This window comes from Rhopalosiphum padi, chromosome 3 (assembly GCF_020882245.1).
Source record: "Rhopalosiphum padi isolate XX-2018 chromosome 3, ASM2088224v1, whole genome shotgun sequence".
In the NCBI taxonomy this organism is placed as follows: domain Eukaryota; kingdom Metazoa; phylum Arthropoda; class Insecta; order Hemiptera; family Aphididae; genus Rhopalosiphum; species Rhopalosiphum padi.
The window spans coordinates 33,592,209-33,615,476 of NC_083599.1; the positions used below are offsets into that span (position 1 = coordinate 33,592,209).

Below are 23,268 nucleotides of genomic sequence, written 5' to 3' on the forward strand. Positions count from 1 at the left end.
TTAAAAAATATTCTACCGGAAAGTGAAATTAATTTTTATGAGCATTTCAAGTTCAAATATACTTACGAGTTTTGATATTCATTACCTATAAAATAATTATTCTCCTCAAACAATTGTTGATATTTAATTATACTTAAAAAAAATAATAATAACATTATAGATACTTGAAATTTTTATATTTTATTAACATTTTCATTATACTATAAAATTAATAAAAATTATTTAAAGCAATGAGGAATTTTCAATTTTTTTTTATAAATGTAAATTAAAAATTATTTGCTGGGTCATAGTTTTTGAAATTTAATAAAAAATCCCACTAAAGATACTTTTATATCTGTATAAAGATATAAAAGATACATAGAAACAATTTTTTTTTATATGTATTAAAATTAGAATTTTGACAAATTTCGTCAAGATCGCAAAAAAAAATTCCAAACTATTTTTTAATTAAAAATGTATAAGAACTTTTATTTTTGTAACTATTTTTTATACAATTTAATACGAGATTCTTCATAAGTATTTATTAGTTTATACTGTAACCATAAAATCTAAAACATGTATAAAGATAATTTTTTTTTCATAGACATTTTAAATACCTTTTTGGACGAAATTACGATAAATAACGATATGTTAATTATTTTTTTAGAATTTAAAAACATTATTTGAGAGAACTAAGTAGTTATAATATTATTATGGATTTTACTATAGACAATAACAATTTTATAATATCATCGATTTTCAGGTATCTACTATAAATCTATTTTTACTGTTTTGCAGTATTTACAGAAAGACGTTATTACATTTTATATTATATAAGTATTTAGTATATGCTAATATGGTATACATAATTATATTATTATAATTTAAATACTAATAATTTAATAAAATAAATGTGATATTTTCAAAAAATAGTCATAATATGGTAGATACACGATACGTATAGATTATATTATATCGCAATAAATAGATTCTAGTGGTTCTACTACGTATTTACACTTATACTATAGTTATATACTAGTTATACATTATAGCGCTCGGTGTTTATAATAAAAAGATTGTTGCATATCTGGACAGATCATATACTTTATTTATTTTCAACGAGGCCGCGCGTGTTTCGTTCCAATTATTATACAATTTATTCTATTTATTTATTTATTTATTCATAATATTTAAATATCGGTTTCAATAAAGATGGCCATCAAATATTGTAACACAATTTACGACAGATTTCAATCGTTCTATTGGTCACTTTGTGCGGTTCAATGTTAAAAACGCATAATGCGTGTATAATAGCTCTTAGGTTCGCGTCAAAAATCGCGGTCCCAACCATTTTTCCGATTTTCTCCACAAAAATGAACGCACGTAATATGGGCGTTGGAAACGTTTCGTGTGAATATAGAATTATAGACATTGGAAATCCATAGTTTAATTTTAGCGTAAAAATCGCGGCCCGAACGCGCCTGTTCCCCCCCCCCCCCCCCGATTGAATATAATATACGTCTAAATACACGCATACTATTTAGGGCAGCGGTTCTCGACCTTTCTATATTTATCGCTTACCACCTACAAAGTTTGAAAATTTTTACGTACACCTGACAATTTTATTTTTTACTTAATAATGTATACGTTTATGTTACATGTATAGAATTTTATTTTATTAGGAATTACATAATGATAGGAATTAAGTATATAATGTACAAAAAGAAATTAAATATGTATAATATTATTATTATTTATTATTACGATTACAAACGACCTCCACACCACCAAATAAACCAAATAACATTTAATGTTAATAATGATTCATTCCAATTTTTTTTTATAAAGGGAGATTTTCTTCGCGTACCACCTATGAGCTTTCCGCGTATACCACTAGTGGTACGCGTACCATAGGTTGAGAAGCGCTGATTTAGGGCGGTTATTGTCCGCGATTTAAAAACGCGGACGCGCGCGTTCTAATCGCTTCGTGTGCAACCAGCTTAAACGGTTAGGTTCGTATTAAATCGCGATAAATTGCGTTAACGACGTGAACCCGCATACGCTATATTATTTCCCCGCGACGTACACTCGCGCGCAATGAAAACTGAATACCAACCATCATCGAGCTGACACGCCGCCGTTTCTTTTACACCAGTAATGAATAACGATCACTTGCGCACGCCGTTTAAAAATTGCTTATATCTATCTCCTTATTCCTTAAAAAAAAATACCGTCTCGAATCGGCATCGACCGCGTCCAGTCGATAGCTATTAGCTATGTTATGCATGCAGTTTTTATTGGTTTGCACGCCAGCCGTCCAAATATAATAGATCATGAATTTTATTTATTTTATTTTAGTTTCATGTAAAATGCTTAATTATAATAAAAGGATTTGAAAGGTGTAGGCCTCCGACTTTATTTTTAGCCCCCTCCCCATTCCTGTCATCATTCCTAGTCATCCCACCAACAGTAGCTACATTTTTAAACATTAATTTAGAATATCGTTTTATTTTTTTTATTAATATGTTGGAAAAATATTTTTATTTTGATTATTGACAAACTATATAATATTATATATTATATTATAATGTACGTGATGAACTGACGACTCTCAGTAAGACGTATCATGTCGTGCAGTTTTTACTACATAAATTCTACGTATAAGTTTTCAATAAAGTAAACACAAAAATAGTCGTCACGTAGTAGAAAAACGTACGATTTTATTTTTGTAATATTTACGTATAGGTAAATGATAATAACAACGACTATCGGATAACGATCGTTGTGCCTGCAGATAATTTATAATAAATTATCGGCATCTCGCGGTGTTTCTAAAATATTAGAAATATTTAAGTCCATAAAAGAGTTTATATATATATATATATATATAACACAATATATACCTATCGCTCACCACTGTACTGAACCATATCTACTTCTAAAATTGTACTAAAAGTAGGTAGATACGATAAGGAAAATCCAAAATGATATAATCTACACGAACGATTATAAGATTTTATTGCCATCGAATATTTGGTAATTTATTATACTGCAATAGTGCAGTCTATGACGATATAACTATTAACTATAATAATATGTGTCGTTGTGCACAAACGAGTCGTCCGTTTTCAGATTAACGACGGACATCGTTGTACAAACGTGTTGCAGCGATGTTATATTTTACATTTTATTTGACACAGTTATACTTAACCAGTGGTACAGTCACGTGAACTAAGTTATGATCCGATGGGTACCAACAATTTAGGAAATATAGAAACAGGACCATTTCAGCCAAAACTTCAAGTAAGAAAATATTTTTCTTTTTTTATTAATTTTAATATATAGGTATATACGTATATATATATTCAAGGGAAAATGTACTAAAAAATAAATGCTTATTAAATATTACCTAGTAACTACTACATATTATTATAATAATAAAAATAGCTATAACCATAGTCCATAGGCGCAATTTCAATAAAAAAAACTGATGGTGCTTAAGCTCTTAATTTTCCGGTTATATCGTTGAATAACTACTAATTGTAATATTATAAAAAAAGTATTTGAGGGTGCTACTTTTACAATTGGGGGTGCTAATACCCTCTAAGCGCCTCCTTATTTGCACCTATGGCTATAACAATACTTCTTTGTTAGGAATTAATTGTCAAGTATAATGTACTTTCTATATTATATTATAATATTACATAGATAATTGTTTTGACATGACTGTTTATCCATAAGTATTTTCAACTAAGTTAAAAATATTTTATAACACATTTAAATTAATAATTTTAATTCGACTTGTATTGTTTGATAAATTGAGCAGATACCAAAACATTTTCAATTTAAACAATTACCTATACAATTATTATTTTTTCAATGTTTATGAAATATGTAGAAAAAAATGTAATTGCCATTTACAAATAAATAGGTAATTAATATTTTTAACACGTAAAATAATAAAGATGGTATTTTGAAAAATATTCTCAATTATGCGTTTTTTGGATCTTATTACTAATATTAAAAAATCAAAATTCAAGTGCTCATTGGTTAGGGAAGAAGAAAAAATATCGTTTCCAAAATTTTTGAACACCTCATATAACATTATTATATTTGTTATGTTTCATAAATATTTTATATTATTTTAATTATTTTTTAAATGAAAATAAACCAAATATATTGAAATTATAAATACATGTAGGTTTTCTATAGTTGTATGCCTTATACATTATATTATGAATAGTACATAATAATTTATTATGTGGTATTACTATGATTTTAGTACATGCATTTGGAAGGAAATATAAGATAATTTTTATTGTGTTTACATTTTTTTTCTCAGTCTCTCTCTCTCTCTATATATATATATATAATAATAATATACGTATGTCATACAGTGTATACTCATACAGTCATACTGTGTATATAATAATTATTTAATAATGATGTGCTCGGAATGGGAAACTTTTTGAACCGGAACGCTATATATTGTTATTAACAGTGGTGGTAGTAGCGCAACCACTGGGGGGCTAGAGGTGGTTAAGGGGTTATAACCCCCCTGAAATTTGTACAAGGCCTAGTATAATAATCAATATAATCTTATATATACATATTGTAATAATGTACTCCCCCCCTCGAAATGTTTTTCTAGTTGCACCACTGGTTATTAAATACACGTAAAAATATATCTTTTGTATAATAAAATAATTTAGTATATTAAAATATAATTTCAATTACCAAACCATGATATAAATTACCTAACCTAAGTATTAATTGAGATATCTCAATAATAAAAGATTCTAGATCAAAACTAGCTGAACTCATATTGAAAAACAATTTTAAATTATAAAAAATTTACTTCAGACGATCAGACGTATGATGTATGTAACGTACTTACCACCAGGAACGATCTATCAATAACTGACCAGTGACCACTAAAATGTCAAATATTAATATTTTGATATTTAAAATTATTTTAAAATATTTAAAATAAAATATTTACGGAAACGCACGCGAACAATCGCCCTGTGTGAATAGACCCAATCAAAACAACGTGTTTAATTTTAGCCGTTTTGGACGAATGTTCGCCTAAAATTAACATGCGCGATCGATTCGCGTCCGCGCTCGAACTATTCGCCTAGTGTGTAAGGACCTTTAATTTATTATAATATATAGTCCACAATGATAAATTCTTATTATTTCGTCATTAAATACATATTTAGTTACACGGTTAAAACTCAAAAAATAAACTTAACTTTAAGTCTATAACTATATAATACTACTACTACGACTAATAAATAGGTATTAACAGTTAAAAATAATTTATTACTAATTGGTAATAGGCATAACTGATAAGCGCGACTTGCCATTTTTCAAATGTATAAAATTTCCAAGTATTATTTTAAAACATCAAACTGTCAACGAAGCGAAACGCTAAAATTCATTTTTTTGTGAACTGGAACTGCGTTCCGGTCAATTCCGAGCCCTGATGATGTTAACTCGGAACTTTAATGGGATCCGGGAAAAAAATGTTTGTAGGTATGGTATTTGAATGAAAAATGCAAACTTTTTCAATAAGATTGTACGGTACTACGGTCTTTACTATTCAATAAAGACATGGCAACACATAGAGCAGGGGTGTTAAAACGTTTCGTTCGAAGGCCATCATATAACAAATTAAAAGCCATTTATAGTTGACCTAAATTATGCAATTCCATATCAGTTTTAATTGAAAAAATGATTTTAAATAATGAGACAGGTGAGAATACCTATGTAACACGTCAACATACGATACGTGGAATATGGACACATCATACATGATGATTTATGAGTAGTCTCATATACATATTTCAAATAAATGCATCATTGTCTTTTGGAGATCAGAATAAGAGTTGTTTGCTGGCCGGGTGCAACCCGCGAGCCGTAGTTTCAATTTGACGACCTCTGCTGTATAGCACTATAGGTCTATAGCGTTTAAGACTCAAGATTGAAAGAATAACTATCATTAAATTTACAAAATGATTATGCACCCATATAATATTCTTATAGGTATTATAATGTATAATGCTTATACAGTTATACCCAGTGCCGGATATAGGACGGGGCAAGTGGGTATCCTTGTTCCAGGTGCCATTGGTTATGAAAAAAAAAAAATCGTGTGCATAAAATATGTATAAATTATAATATATATATTATATTATATTTCCAAACTTTCATCAAGAAAAAAAAATAATATTGCACATTAATTATTTAGAAATATATAATATTATAATGTTTAACTATTTTTAATAGTTATAATATTTTATGAGCGAGTTTTATTTTTATTTTACTGAAAGAAAAATAAGAAATTAGACAGCTTATAATATATTATATATTATATGAAAAAGCAAGAGCAACATGGAGCGTATGTCAACGATATCATCCAAGCGGTTCGACGAAAAATATTAAATAGTTTAGATTAGATTAAATTAAATTTATATCTAGGTTTAAGATATACATAATAAATATATAAATTATATATATATATTGTATAAACATAAATATCATGAATTTAAAAATATAAATATATCGTGGTTTATACACGACTACACGAGTGGTGTTGTTGTCGTCGGCGCACTCTCAACACAGATAGCTAGAATATTATTTATACATTATTTAAAAACACTGATATACAGTTGTAATAATGAAACGAGTACTTTTCAGATTTTCTACTAATTGTCTACAGCAGTGGTTCCCAACCTTTTTAGTTTTGCGGAACACCAATTTTGTAAAAAAAATCTTTGAAGCCCACTAATGACTAATAGCACACCTATATACGAATATATAATTTTATTAGGTATATAATAAAAACATATAACAATATTATTTTAATATGTACGTTAGTAATGTTAATATTATATGGTTCACGGCCCTGTTCCTCGCTGCCCGTGGCCCACTCATGGGTCGCGGCTAATGGGTTGAGAACCACTGGTCTACAGCATAGCGCGCTGTCGTGTTTTGTGTAAGAATACCTATAACATAGATACAATTTTGAATTTTAGTCTGCGTTAGTGCGTTATTCAAATTTTATTTTCACTTAGGTACACAATATAAATTAATAGTTAGTTAAGAAAAACACAGTAGTTAAATCTATAAATCTGTAAATTAAATATTTTTATTTTAAAGCATAAATATAGGTACAACTTAGTATCAACCATCATCCTCTTTTTTCAATTTTATTTTTTCAAAATGTGTGTTTTAACTATTTGTATGCATATTATGATTTATGGCACTAAAATATTTGTTAAAAAAAAAGAATGCAGCCCTTATTAAAAATGGAAGAAAAAACGTAGATCAGTAGATATTTCAAAAACTACTAAATATAATTAAACAGTTAGATTTTGACCATCATACTTACTGTATATATTTCAAAAACTGGTAGTCAATTGATTTTTTTTTCAAAAATCACGATAGGTATATGTATCCTTAAGGAAACATTAAAAAACTTTTTTTATTGTGTAGGTACTGTACTACTGGTACTAGTTTTTTCTCCCAAATTCCATAAGGAGTATAAAAACATCACAATTTATAATTAATATAATATAGTAATAAAATAAGTAAGATAGGTAAGAAGTTTCATACATTGTAGATTTGACAAATATTGATAAATTTTATGAAAATACAATGTGTCATAACATAATAAATAATAGTTAATATAAACATTTTAATTCTTTATCCGAATATATATATTTATATATATATATATATATATATATATATATATAAGAGAGGTTGTTATGTCATGGTATTTGATTATCCTATCCTTAACCAGGACATACCTCAAAACTCAAAAAACATTTTTCTATTATATTTTGATTATTTTTAAGTTATGCAGACATTTTATACTATACCTACTGGCTACTGTAAATTGAGGAATATAAATACCTTTAATGTTCACAGATATTATGCTATGAAAAATCTTAGATTTATTTAATGTTGTACAGAACTGGTTACTCGTAGATATATAGTTATAAACAATAATATTATCATAATAATAATATAATATATTGACAAAATAACTTTGAACATAGGGAAACAATAATGTTTTGCTTTGTATATGGCAGAATGGCCTATGAATACATAATTATATATTTTAGATAAACAATAGCTAAATAATGTATATATTAATCTATAAGTTCTAAATTAATAAGTTGATTAAACCATGAAATATGTTTAAAATATTTAAAATATAAGTTCAGATTCCACATTTTTGTTTTATATGTAACTATTTCTATATAACAAAATTAAAATGTATGAAAAGTTAATTTTTCATAAAAGATAAATAACAAATCTAACAAAACAACATAAAATAAATAAACTTTTGTAGGATTAAAGTAGTCATTCAATTATGATCTGAATTATCATCATATAAACCTGGATTAAAGTAAAAATATTTGTTGAAACCTCTGCAAATCCATTCTACTGTTTGAAACCCACGCTCAATGCTATTCAGTTTTTCTAATTCAATGTCCACCTAAGGAAATAAAAAAAATAATTATATTCATCATGATAATAATAGTGTAAATAATTTTTAAAGTAAAAATGTATTATTTACCAATTGAATCATTTGAAACAAATCAGTATCACAAGCTTTTTCCCGAAATACTTGACACAATTTTTGTACAAACCATGACCCATCTAAAGGATCATGTTTTGCAGTACACCCTTTAAAAAAAAAAAAGAAAAATACTATTTTTAAAACAGTTGAAAAGATGATAAGTAAATCAATATAAGTAATCATTATATCAATTTATTATTGTATTTATAATAATTAATAATTTTGATTTACCAGGAAGTGTGGCATATGCTATGAACACGTCTCTATAATAGAGGTTCCTAATTGTAAACGGAGGTTTATTCCTATTTTGTAAATAATTTTTTCCACCATCACAATATTTCCAGCCAAATTCATGGTTTCTTCCTCTTCAATAATTAAAAGTATTTATTGTATATATTAAAAACACAACAAAATTATGTACACCTTACCGACACGCATCAATAAAAAATAACTTGGGTATATTTATGGTTAAGCCTTTATTTACAAATTGTTCAATGAGCCAGTCAGTATTAATAGTAAAACCATCCGTAGTAAATACATCTGATAATCTGGTTGCATCTTTTCCAGCATGACCATGACACATTATAAAAACAATAATGGAGTTAGCTTTTCCACTATAGCATATATTTACAAATGCATCGATAACATTTTTAATTTCCTATAGACAAAAAACAATTTAAAAGTCAATATTTTCAAAGAATTTCTTTTTATACTTTAACTTAACATATATTTTATTTGCTTACCTTTTCAGTTACATCTACTTTTGTGTGAACAATATATCCTAGGCTTTTAAATAATTTATTTAAGTTTGCCATGTTAACATCTAATCCTGTTCTTTTATCATTATCTTTTATATCATTAATACTTAAAAACAATGCATGACCCTTAGGATTTGATTTCATTGGATAAGTCTGTGAAAATTAATATTTTAATGTTTAAATATTTAACAAAACTAAGTACTAAAATAAACATACACCAATTGGTAAAAGTGTTTTATCATTATCCATGAGTTTACGTTCTGGATGAATTTTGACATAAGGTTGATCCAGTTCTAATATGGTATTTTCAAACGTAGCGTCTAATACTTTAATTGAACTAAGTTGTTGTTCCCCTTTCTCACTGAAAAATGTTTGTAAATTTTAAATTAATAAGTTATGCAAAAAAAAAATCTATAATAAACTTAGATAGTATAACATTTTGTATTATATAAATTCTTGTAAATTTAAACACTAATGCAATTTTTAAAAAAAAAGATATTTTTTTACTTGTTTATTGAAATGTATCAAATAAATAAACTATACAACATATACGAGTACTAGGAATTGAAAATAAAAAATATTTCAATGATAGCAAATAATGAATCTTTTGGGTCAACTGAATACTCATTACATTTTAATTCTTTATTAGGTACTCTTGTTACTAAACATACCTAACATTTTATAGGTTTTTCTCTTGATTATCTTATTCATGAATTTTCTTTTTTTATGAACAATAGTTTTGTTTGAATCATTCTTTATTCCGTATTTAAAAAAAAATTTCCCATGGTTGATGACAAAATAATGAATCTTATATATATATATATGTATACAGATCGACTAACTAATACAGTTCATTTGTAATTTAAAATAGAAATTATATTATTGCTTATTTTCATTAAATTTGGAACCAATTAGTAAAACAAATATAAGGCACCTTGTTTTGGATGAAATTAAAATGTTGAAAGCTTTTATGTTGTTTGTTTCTTTTAATACTTTGCATAAATCTGTAAATGCTTTTGGCCCCCGTCCTTGAATTAATTCATATAATTTTTTTACTGAATCTTCTTGGGGATCCTACAACAAAACAAATAAAAATTTAAATAATTGTAAATTCTAAATAACACTTGGATGTGTAAGAGAAGAATAAAATTAAATGAAATTGTCTTACCAAAATATAATCTTTCATCCATTCATTTATCACATTTTTTTCTAATAGAGTATCAACAATAGTTTTTAAATCAAAAGTAGCATTTATTAATTGAGACATACAGTTGTTAATCAGTTTTCGATGGTATTGATCCATTTTGATTGAGTTAGCGTAGTAGGAAAAATTCAATAAAAGTATATTTTCAAAACTAAGTAAAATTCTAAAGTATTGTTCTTAGTAGATACTTAATAACAACACGTTGAAAAAATTTAAAAATTGTTAGTAATTATAATATAAAATACTCGAGTTTAATAGTAATAATTTTGCGATATTTTAAATAATAATAGTTATTATAGTTTATAATAGTGACTTGACACAGCCTAATGGCTGTTAACAAAACTTGTTGAACCTAAAATGACGGGGTACTTTAATGATACTATGCGAGCATGAATAAGCACTTTTTTCTGTGATAAGTGTTGACAAAATGAAAAATGTTTACATTCCTTTTTTGAATATTAGAGTTACACCAATAACCTAAAAAAACTAATAAATTCAACTCCATAAATAATATTTGAATTAATCTTTGGTTCTGGTTAAAAATGTATTATTTTCGTGTTTTAAGTAAATTATAAGGTGTATTATATTTCTACCATCGCCATATAGAAAGTTAGGTCTGAGTGATTGTGTCGTTAAAAACGGATAGCGAATATTTACAACTTCTGTGGCAGAAACAAATTTTATAATGTGGAATATTTAGTAGACATTCAATTCTTTTTATAAATTATGTTTTATTAACTACTGTTATTTTTTCATTGTCATTTGTGTGCAAATAATTTTATACTTTTTATGCCACAAAACAATTTTTTACTCAATATAAATACTGGTTTAACAGTTTAACACCTAAATCGTGTGATGATATGAGATAACAACTAACAACACTATTCTTGTCTACTGTCTTTTTCTAACATGTAATCTCGGATTCTCGGTTGTGTTTACATAGGTCTTATGGCGGGCAATAAGCTTGCAATAAGCTTATAACGTAAGTGTTTAAAAATATTTTTTTCGTGTGTCTATTGCTTGTCTCCCATTTTATAGTGAATTAATCATTAAAATAGAATCTATAAAAATGTATTTTTAAACACTTACATATTGTACTTGTATTTATTTCCATTAAACAAATCGTCTTGGATTTAATATTTCTAGCTTTTTCATTTTCATTTTTGTATAGATTGAAATATTAAATACTTATGCAGTATTTTGCTGTGACAGTAACTTGTTTTGTAATAATATAACATTAGTGTTTTTATGAAATATAATAAATAAATAATAAATTAACAATCTTGTATGCATTTCTATTGAACACTATTAGCCATATAAATGTATTACAATACATTTAAGTATCTAAGTATAGTAAAATGTTTGTGCTACTATGTTAAAAGTAGATACATTTAGTTTTTGAACTAATCACGATCAGGTTGCCTTGTTTTTAATTCTATTCAAGACATAATATAAATACCACTTCTACAGATGTCTCAAAATGTTATAAATAAAACTCAGTGCTTCGTTAGTATAATGCACATACTTATAGATGTGTAATTTATGAATCTGTAAATGAGTTGAAGAATCAGTCAAATCACTTCTTCCAAATTTGAAATTAATAACTTATGTTTTATCAGTAGACAGTAAGTTCAATATAACACTATTTATTCGCATAAGCTAAATGTATTAAAATTCAGGTTTAAATCATGACTTATTTAAGATATAATTTGACTTATGATTGTCACTTATCAAATGAGAATTGGGAGTTGACTTGATGAATTAACTCATTAAAGTAAACTCAATTGAGTGAATTGATTCATCAAAGTGAGCGAGTCACGTTTCCCATCTCTAAACCTATCTAATATGGTTGTAATTAAATGGCATTAATTTTTATTAAACAAAGCAATTGTAATTGTATCTGTTTATAGGAAATAAATATAAGTATACAAAAAATAATAATATACTATACCTTATGTTTTGATACATATAAATACAATATTCTAAGTTTTTGGATAAAAACTTTGAAAATCTAACATAAGGTTTTGAAGGTTCCTTATAAACATAAGTTGATTATTATATCAAAAATTGATATTCACAATATCTTTTTACAAACAATAAGATTTAAATATGTAATACATTCTTCCATACAAGTTTTGCTAACAAAGATAACAGGAAAAATTTAAGTACAAGTCAACAAATATTTTTATAGCTCATATACAATTATGATATCCCATCAATTCGTTTAAGTTTTTTTTATTGTGATCTAAATGCTTTCATTGTAAAAACTTATAAAATTCCACTATTACTTAAATAAAATTATTATATTCTATACACAATAAAATTTTCAAAAAATTTTATGCTTTTTTTAGTATCTAGATGGAATTTTTTCACTCCTTTTAACATTTTATTATTAATTAAATCGTTTTAATGTCTATTTAATTATCATGAAACTTCGCTTTCTCCATTTTTAAACATTTGCCAAGTATACAATCAAATAATTATAGGTAAGCGAGTACCAATCTGCTATATATTAGGTGTCGATAAAGGTGTGTTAAATTTGAAATCAATGATAAATTATTGATTATTATACGAATCTTAGAATTTTAAAGTATACATAGACAATTATTTTTATAGACATTTTAAATTAAAATTTGGACTAGATTAATTATTTAAAGATATATTATACATATATCTTTTTGAAATGTTTTTTTGTTATAATTTAAAAATATTATTCATGGGATCTTAAGACTTTTACATTTATTGAATTATCAAGTATTATCACTGTTAATAATGACATTTTTGATTAATTTCGATAAATTACCTATTTATATTATATTTGTTTTTACTATTTACAGACAAATTTTATTTAATATAGTGTTGTCAAAATATTCACTTTAGTCCATTTATTATCCATTTGATATGTAATGATCTTATTTATCACAAAACAAATCTATCTACATATTAATATATTAACTGCAATATTCTTGGAAACACTATTTAATATATAAAAGTACAAATATTAAATTATTTCATATTTACATAAAATATTACATACATAACTAATAAAAACATATGTGTGTATTTTAAATTCAACTAAACTTTTTTCCTAGTTTAAAATTGATTTCACACCAATATTACGGTATAACATAATTAAAAATGGCAACCACCATGTTAATTTTGGAATACTTCGATTTTATCACTGTCTTCTATATCCATAGAGGCTGGAGTATCGTCACATTAACTTGTTGTCCATCATATCGAAATCTTACTGTGCTAAAAGTAAGACCCAGAAATTTTCAATTTTGAATGTATTAAAAATATTTAAATTATTAATGTAAATAAATCAGCATATAAACTTAATTAATACTAGCCATAGATAAATATATTATTTAGTAGATTCTCGATAAAATATATTTCGTATACAAATAGTTTCAAAATTAAAATATTTTGCGATAAATTAATCTAAAATTTAGTCAGTGGAACTATAACTGTTAAAATTGGAATAAAATACTTTTTAATAATATTTATACTTACAGTTTATTTACAGTAAGTATTCATTAACTTTCCTAATTGGGTGATTTTTCTGATTTTAAATTGTATTATTGTGTTATCTTGTCCGAGAACTTTCAATTTTATTCATTCAGAAGATACCTAAGTATAATAAACATTTTTAATTAATAATTGAGGTTTAAAAAATTAACAAAATTACATTTTATATCAAAATAATTCATAAACAAACATTCTAATTTTGCATACAGATTTTATGAATGTCAAACGACATTAACTTCATATCAAGACATTGTATTGTATCCAATATATTATAATTGATTTATATGAATCAGACGATTATGAACTAATACTTACTAGTCGTCAAAATCCAGTGCTAAGTATAATCAATGTTAATGATTATAATTCTCAACTGTATATATGTCATAGAGTAATATAGAGAAGGCGTTTCTTTATAAGGCCCATATTAAATTGAGGATATCTTTCATATACTGATTGTGTTTGCACAAAATCTGCAGTTTCTAGATTTTTCCACGCAATTAAAAACATAACTATTCCGTCCATCTTAGTAACACCAATAACGTGGTCTGGTTTTATGTTCATGATCAAAACCAACGTTTGGAGGGTCTACATTTGATTTAATTGTTTCATCATCATGAAAATACTCCTCATATTCCATATCAATAACTTATTTTTTGATTTCTTCAATTTTACTGAAATAGTTATTAAAAACTAATTGAAAATAATGTTTATAGATTTTATTTTGTAAATCTAAGTTATGATTAATTCATTTTTATTCCATGTAGGTATATTTTTACATTTTAATTATTATACTGAGTGCAAAAATTAAACCTTTCAATTACAGACTGGACTAGGTACTTAAATTTAAAAAAAAAATACAATTACTTTTGTTTTAATTTTATGGTGTCTATGTGGACCCAAATTAGGATTACTGTTTTTATGCATTAAATTGTTAAATGTTAACCAACATTATAGGTACCTTTTATATGGGTGGTGAGTTTAAGAGACTAAATAGAAGTATAGAATGATGAGTAGTATTTGAATTTCATATGTTTATATTTATATATAATATAGATGGGTACTTACAAACTATAACAATTTAGTGAAAACCAATAGTTGTAGGAACTTACTATATTCTGTTTATAACTGGCATATTTCAAACTTGTTACACACAATCAGTTTAATATATTATTATAAATTCTAAATTAAATTTCTAATTATTTAGAAAAATTTTTTTTTATAGTTAGTAAATCTCTACAATATTTTCTCTTGAACCGATGGATAGGACTAATGAGCTGAGTACTTAATGCGATTTGAGATACTAATGGGTTAGTATGGTAATGTAATTTAGAGTAAAAAGATCTGTAATGTTTGGTGGCTAGTTTGTCAATAACTGATTCGATTTTTAAGCAGGAGTAGTGTTTTATTTAATACAAACCAGGGTGCAGAGGTTATTATACGGAGAGTAATCGATTGAAATGCTTGTGTGATGAGAATTTGGGACGGTTTAGCACAGCCCCAAATTTGGATGGCATATGTGATATGTCCATATTGGTTGCAAAAGGGATTGTACAGAATAAGTTTGGTGTGGATTGGGAGTTTTAATTTCAAAATTGGACGAAGTAGATGTAATCGGCTGTTGAGGGTTTTTCTTTTTGCTTTAAGGTGGGGGCCCCAAGTTAATTTTATATCAAGTGTAATGCCAAGATATTTAACGTTAGGAGATGATGAAATTTGAGTACCCTGTAAGTGAATAGGGTGAGGGTCTGTTCTTTTTAAAGTTAATGGTACATAAACAGATTTGTCTGGATTTATTATTATCCACCATTTAGTTGCCCAGTTGTCAATGAAGTCTAAGTGGATTTTTAGAAGGTTGGATGTTTTGTTAGGCTCGTCACTAGTACAGAGTATTGCGGTGTTGTCTGCGTAAGTGGCCATGGTGGTGTTTGTTGTGACATTTTTTTTATTTAGCACTTTATTGATCTTTATGGACACAGATTACCAGTTAATGATTTGGACATAAGTTATGATTCATCACTTATTATAACCGCAAGTGCTGATAAAACAATCAGAATTTGGGGCTTGGATTATGGTGACTGTCATAGGCGTATAACTACAGAGTCTACATTGACCAGTATTAAATTTATTCCCAAGACTCATCAACTTTTCACTACTATAAGAATGGAAACATTAAGAATAGTGACGCTGATGTCTTTGAAAGAGTTTTGACACTTCAAGTAAATAAAAAGAAACTAATTGTAATATGTCAAACATTTCATTTGATTTAGGGTCACAGAGGGGAATTCAAAAATATGTCTGCGAGTGGAAATGGTTATTATATTGCGAGTTGTGACCAAGACAATATTATACGGTTATATGAAAAAACCAAAGAACCTCTTGTATTAGATGATAAACGGGAAGAAGAAAGAACACAAGAAGATAAATAATAATATATCGGTGAGTGGCAATAGATTTTTGATAGCGAGTTATGGCCAAGAAAATATACGGTTATATCAAAAAAACAAAAGAGCCTCTTGTACTAAATGATGCGGCGGAAAAAGAAGAAAAACTAGCCACAGGCGAAGAAACCAATGTATATGGAGGGCCATTTGTTATTTCATTGGGATGCAATTTGGATCAACTAAATTGACATCAGGTGGGTGGTCTTCTTTCGGACGTTTAGCAACAAAACAATAATCACAGTCTGTATCCAGAACACCAAAACACGTAAGATCTTTTTTTTATTATATATTTTTCCTATATTCAACGTAAATAATTTGTTGAGAAATTAATTTAGTTGAATCATAAATGTAATTACTAAAATATAGTGTGAAATACTGCCACATAAATTTCCATGACTAGATGAAGAAAACAAACATAACAAACCATTTACTCCCCATCAAAGAGTTATTTATACTGCCGGTCGATTTTTGGAATGCCAAATCAAACGAAATATTCAATAATATAATAAATGAATTGATTTTAAAGACCGAGTAATTTAATTTTACACATTATTATCTGTTACTAAATGTTATCATTTTATATTTATTTAAACAGACCGACAGGTTTGGGGTAACCGTGAAACCGAGACAGATAATTAAAAAATTTGCAATAAATAAAAAAATTATTATTTTTTCGTTAAATACTGAAGAAAATGACAATTTTTTTTTGGACTCTGGAAACCCAAATCAACCAGACTATAAAGTATGATAACATTGGGGTTCGTCGATTTGGGTATTTCCCTAAATCTGAAATGCCAAATTATTATTAATTTTTTTATTGGTTCGATTCAAACGGACCGACAATAAGCAAAATATTCATTGAATAATAATATGTAATCCGGCAAATATAATGTAAGTTGGTTTTTCAACGAATTATTTTTGACTATGAATTTATGAACTATATATAGCTATATATAACAAAAATTTATTTGGTATTAACTATTAATTTTCACTTATTTATAAAATTTTAAGGTCCGCACCAAATAGCAACACTACGGGAAAGTAGCCACGTGGAAAGTTCCACGGTCTTCGCGAGTAAACTATTTATGAACTATATATAACAAAAATTTATTTGGTATTAATTTTCACTTATTTATAAAATATTTAAGGTCCGCACCAAATAGCAACACTACGGGAAAGTAGCCACGCGGAAAGTTCCACGGTCTTCGCGAGTAAACACTACCATTGTGCCGGTAGGAGCGTCATCATACATTGCAGGTCGGGGATGTTTTATGCGTGCTCGTAAATTGTGTCAGTCGGTGAGTTTCAATAATAAAATGTTTTAAAAATTATGTTATAAAGGTAATAAGTTATTAATTAATAAATAAAAATGTTATACTATAATCAGTGCTGTAGTGGAGGGTATACGGCGATATACGCGGTTTACCTTCTGGTTATTTCTAATGAACTCCGTATACCTTCTGATTAAGGTCGTATACTCTAGCTGTTGTAGTGAAATCACTAAATAATATAAAGAATAAAACCATTAGATTATTATTATTATACCAGATAATTTTAAACCCATTTTAAATACAATCGCATCATTACCATGTTCGACAGCTGAGTGCGAAAGAGGTTTCAGCCTTATGAATAATATTATTACACATTTGAGGGCATCACTTTTAATTTCAAACGTATTAAGTTTAATGTTTATTAAAAGTAACAGACCACCTATTGAAGTGTTCAACCCAGAAATGTACGTGAGGTCGTGGCTAGAAGACCATCGATCAGCTGATAACAACCAATCAAGATTGAGAAGAAATGATTTAACAAAATCGGGTTTTCCGACAACATTTATGGAATATTTTTCAATAAAATATTATAGTAAAATACTTTAATAAAAAAATTGTTTAGTTTTAATTTTAATTTGTACAAATGTATGTGTATTGTGTGTATTGTGTGTTATTTACCCTCCACCAAAGTATTCGGTTAGACGATTATGTGTTTTTGCTACCTACTTTAAGAGTTTAAGACACGATACCTAATGATAGTATAAATGTTTAATATTATAACTCATAGTATACCCTCTGTTTTTTTTAGGACTACAGCACTGACTATAATTTAAATAGTGCAAATAGCTACGAAATATGCGACCGTAGAACAAACCGAAGCGGCACGACATCATACTACTCGCGGCACCAACCAGACTGGGGACGACCACCCATCATGTGTCATTTGTGTATAGGAAATTTAGACATACACGGCGGGACTGCCACCTAAACAAATGGTATGTATCTGGACGAATAATTTAAATTTATTATTTATTTTACATTAAAAACTTCAAAACGTATATTTTATGGATCACTTCGCATTTGTTTATGCCAAACAAATTATTCATTATCAATTATCTCTAGTTTACACTTCATGCATATATAACGTTTTAAATTTGTATTCACATATAAAGTTTTGTGGCAGGCGTGGATCTAAGGGGGACTAGGGGCTATGCTCCCCCACCCGTAAATTCTGCCACACAGGTAAATTTAAGGATGTCTGTTTTGGGCAGCCGATAAAATACGATACGCACATAGTCTTATGTCATAAGAGACAACTATTGTGTAGTATACATATATTAATTAACAAAACATTTCCCTGGGGTATTTTTTCTATATATTATTTTTACCGATGACCATCGAAAAGAGACATATTTTATTACATGTAGCCATGTAGGTAAATTGGTATTATGAGAAAAAACAATTCAAAAATTGTTGTCCAGAACGGAAAATATTATAATACAATTATACATATATTATGACAAAAAAAGCAAATCAATACAATATAAAATGTATTAAAATAGTAAAATAATATGATTGAAATATTTAGTTTTTTTACAAAATGTTTTACAATTTATTTAGATAACGCCAAAAAGGCAAAAATAATACAGTAAAAATAATAAACAATAATTAATATTTAATGTATTTTAGTGTTAAGTTGATTTATACTTTAGAGTAGTGGTTTGATGCCAGCTTAAATCTATTAATTTTTTTATTTAAATAATCGTCAAAAATTGCTGCTATTTATTTTTTTTATTTATATAGGTAATAATTTATTAATTATACTTAACTAACTACAAAATAAATGTTCATTTTTTGATGAACCTGAAATTTGATAGACTAATGACTGATACCTGGTGGTATAAAATAAAAATAATAAGTGTAATAATAATAAAAAAATGAATAATTAAAAAATAATTAAAATAATTATAAATGTGTCCAAGAAGAAAATCCTCAGATATTAATTTTTTTTTTCCAGGAATGAAAGAAAAACACCAATTATTTATCAATTATTAATTATTTTATTTATTAAATTTTCAACCATTTTTACAATTACAGGGTTCGGCAAAAAAAACCTCCCGAATTAAGAGATAGCGTATAGTGTGAGACGTGAGTTGTGGTGGTGGTACAACAGTGGAGAAGGTATCGATGTATAGTGGTATACGTGCCATTTTTAGTATATGTAATGGCAAGGAACAAAAAAAAAATGGAATAAAAACCAACAAAAAATAAATTAAATAAAACGTGATTAAAAAAAAATTTGAATTTAAATTTTTTAACGTGATCACCCTATGATTACGTTCTTTTGAGATATTTAAAATGCAGTGTATGATCATCGCCCTGTATTCTTGCAAGCACTTAACGAACCAATCACCAAGCATTACACCAAAAAGACATTTGACACGAAGAGTTATGGACAACTATCGGGAAAGGCTTCGTGAATGTATTAACAATATTGAAGACACCAATTACTACCACCACAAACTAAATAATTAAAAATGACATAATATTAATTAGTAAAAAATAAAAGAATTTTTTCTAATTGTTTGTTTGTTTATTTGCAACTGCTTCTTGAACTATTGGAGGTTTTTTTGCTGGACCTTGTATTTTTATTAAATTATTACAAGCATTTTAAAATACATTTTTTAATATATTTACACTCTTTTAAGAGGATGCCAGCGTAGTATTTGTTATCTCTCTCTAACCAACGCGCAACATGGCATATTTTATGTTCACAAAAATGACTATAACCATATTAATTTCTCAAATTAGAATGACCTATTATAAAATTTAAAGTTAAGAACATTATCTGGGGCATCTCATAAGCGTTTTATTATATTTTTATTTTAAAGCGAGTTATGAGTATTTTAAAATTGTAAATTGTTTATACATCTTAAAATCTACCTTTATTTTCATATTTCTAAATGATTATTTATGAAGTATGAAAATAACATACATTTTTATGAGACATGTATAAAAAATATGTAGGCATACTATTTATTATATATTTATTAATTGTATTATACCAATAGTTTTATGTTATCAATATCACCTATATTATTATGTAAAATATTTATGATTGTAACTATGCATATTGAGTTTAATTATTATTTAATTTATTATACAGAAACTTATTCATGTTACTGATAAATTTACATGTTGCTAATTTATGAGACTTCTATTTTAATTGTTTTGTATTACATTTAATGTTAATAATTTATATTAATTGTTCTAAAAAACAAATATGTGTTTTAAAATTAAACCTTGTAAAACATAAAGTTTGATTGTATACAATTTGATTTTGACGAATTTCATTAAACTGAACAAAAATGTAGCAATAAAATAAAAGATATTTTAATACATACAAACATTTTGTATTATATTTGTATAATACAACTATTTTTATGATTATAGAAATCTAATGTTTTAATTGTAATTTAATAAATGTATAACATGGTATTATAACCTAGTTTTGGAACAACAAACTCTTTTTCTGGAGCCTCTCCGAAAACTAAAAATTTTGAATCTACGTTGGTTGCCCTTTCGATTAAAAATGGTCTGAAAAACATATTTTTTGGTGTTCATTTCAAAAAATTCATCTGAATAACACAGTACAGCATAATGGCCGTTAAAATCGTATTAATTTATCATATATATATGAATTGTATTTTATGATTTTTTTTGTAGTCCAAATCACTTGAATAGTTGAATTTGCATCTATGGCCTCTTGTTTTAGCATGAATTAAATCGACTTCTTTATTTATGCCAGCTTCATACGTATTTAAATTTTTCAGACTATCCATGCACATTTCACATTTAGTATTTTTTAATAAACGCCATGGTATAAATCTAAAATTTAAATGAGTGAATTTTTAAAATAGATCAAGAAGCCTTGTTTGGATCGACGGGATATGCCAGAACACGAGGACCCCGGGCATAGAAGAAAAGAGGGAAACTATTCAAGATATGGAAAATCGGAAGGTTTTGATGGTGTGTTTAAGTCTTTTGAATAGTCATAAAGCCAAGAAGAATTTTTAGAATAAAAAGTGTGAAATAAAATATGTAATTTATAAAATTCTTAATATTTGTTTTTTTGTAGATACATTACAACAGAAAATAACACATTTTTTATTTTACCCAGCCAAAAAATATACAACACACTTACACAATCAAAAACTGTTGAGTGTTGAGTCTGTATAATTATGTTCTAACAAAATGTCATCTAAATCACAGCAGTCATCTTGAATAATTTTGACAATTTTAATTTATTTATTCACTTTAGTAACCTTTTCAAATAAATTTTCTGGATCATTAAGTACATTTTTTATATCACAAATTGATACAGAAATAGTTTCTAAAAACTGTAATTATTAAAATTATTTTTAGTTTTTGTATATTATGTACCTATAATTAAAAAGTAATATGATAAATATTAACATTTCTTAGAATTATTTTTCAACCTTCTTTCACTGCACAGTTTCCTGTTTTTAGAGTTTTCACAAAAGAGTTCATTTGCCACATATAATAAATTTGAAGGAATGTGGGTGTTGTTGGGCACAGAAACCTATCTCAAAATCCCAAAAAAACATATTTTAGAGTAATTTTAAGCCCCAAATTTTTTTTCTAAACATTTAAAAAAAATGGCGTCTAATCCACATCCTATTTTAATAACAAGTAAATTACTTAAATTAACAATTTTTGTACACAAAAGAGTGAGAATATTTTGGTTATGTAGGAACTTATACCCACTTGGAGATCTAAACAATTTATAAGACAATCATACCATTCTGACTTATTTACATCTTTTAATTTATTGTTTTCAATTAAATAATTACTAACAATAATAATATTTGCTTTATAATTTTGAACAATGAAATAAATACTATAAACTCTAATAAATCAGAGTTTATATATTAATTAAAAATGTATAATAACAGTTAATAGGTATGCATATAAATGTATATTTTGTAATAAATTATTACTAATAATACATCCATATCTTAAACTTAACAAAAAAAAAACGTGCTGTATACAAATCCCTAATATTATTAAGCGTATTTGCGTATATAATAGGTACTTACCATTCAGCAACTACGACAAGCGTGGCAAAAATATAAAATATCGGTAGACACCGGAACGCTGCAGTACTACACACAACTGTCACAGTATCACGACTGTCGGAGTCAATCGAGTATTCGAGTATTCGACGGACGAAGAAAGACAACGACGATGAATAATAATCGTCCGGAATTTTCGATTATTTTTATTTTATTTACAAAATTAAATTTCATGGTTCTCACACAAGCGACGTCTCATCGTAGTTGTCGTATAATAGCAGTTATAAATTATAATTAAACTGTAAGCATTAAGCAACCCGTGTGACTGGCGAACTAAGAAATGGTAATTCACAGGATTTCCGATACTTTAGGCGTTGATTAAATAAAAATAT

At 26.7% G+C, this 23,268-nt stretch overlaps 1 protein-coding gene and 1 long non-coding RNA gene across 3 annotated transcripts; one reads left to right on the forward strand and one right to left on the reverse strand.

Moving 5' to 3' along the window:
- The first annotated feature begins 3,042 nt into the window (after nt 1–3,042).
- On the forward strand, nt 3,043–22,215 carry LOC132927660 (uncharacterized). 2 transcript variants are annotated; one of them, XR_009661777.1, is made up of 7 exons: nt 3,043–3,282; nt 16,336–16,774; nt 17,521–17,583; nt 17,658–17,807; nt 18,589–18,775; nt 21,701–21,809; nt 21,919–22,215. It is a non-coding gene; the product is annotated as an uncharacterized LOC132927660 (long non-coding RNA). The 2 variants fall into 2 exon arrangements; XR_009661776.1 differs by having other exon boundaries at nt 17,521–17,807.
- On the reverse strand, nt 6,769–10,728 carry LOC132923833 (caspase-3-like). The gene is given in 9 exon segments (XM_060987808.1): nt 6,769–6,787; nt 8,337–8,491; nt 8,573–8,682; nt 8,807–8,940; nt 9,004–9,233; nt 9,319–9,486; nt 9,550–9,694; nt 10,268–10,407; nt 10,502–10,728. Coding segments are annotated over 9 exon segments (1,236 nt in total). The 5' UTR covers nt 10,637–10,728.
- Nucleotides 22,216–23,268: the final 1,053 nt, after the last annotated feature.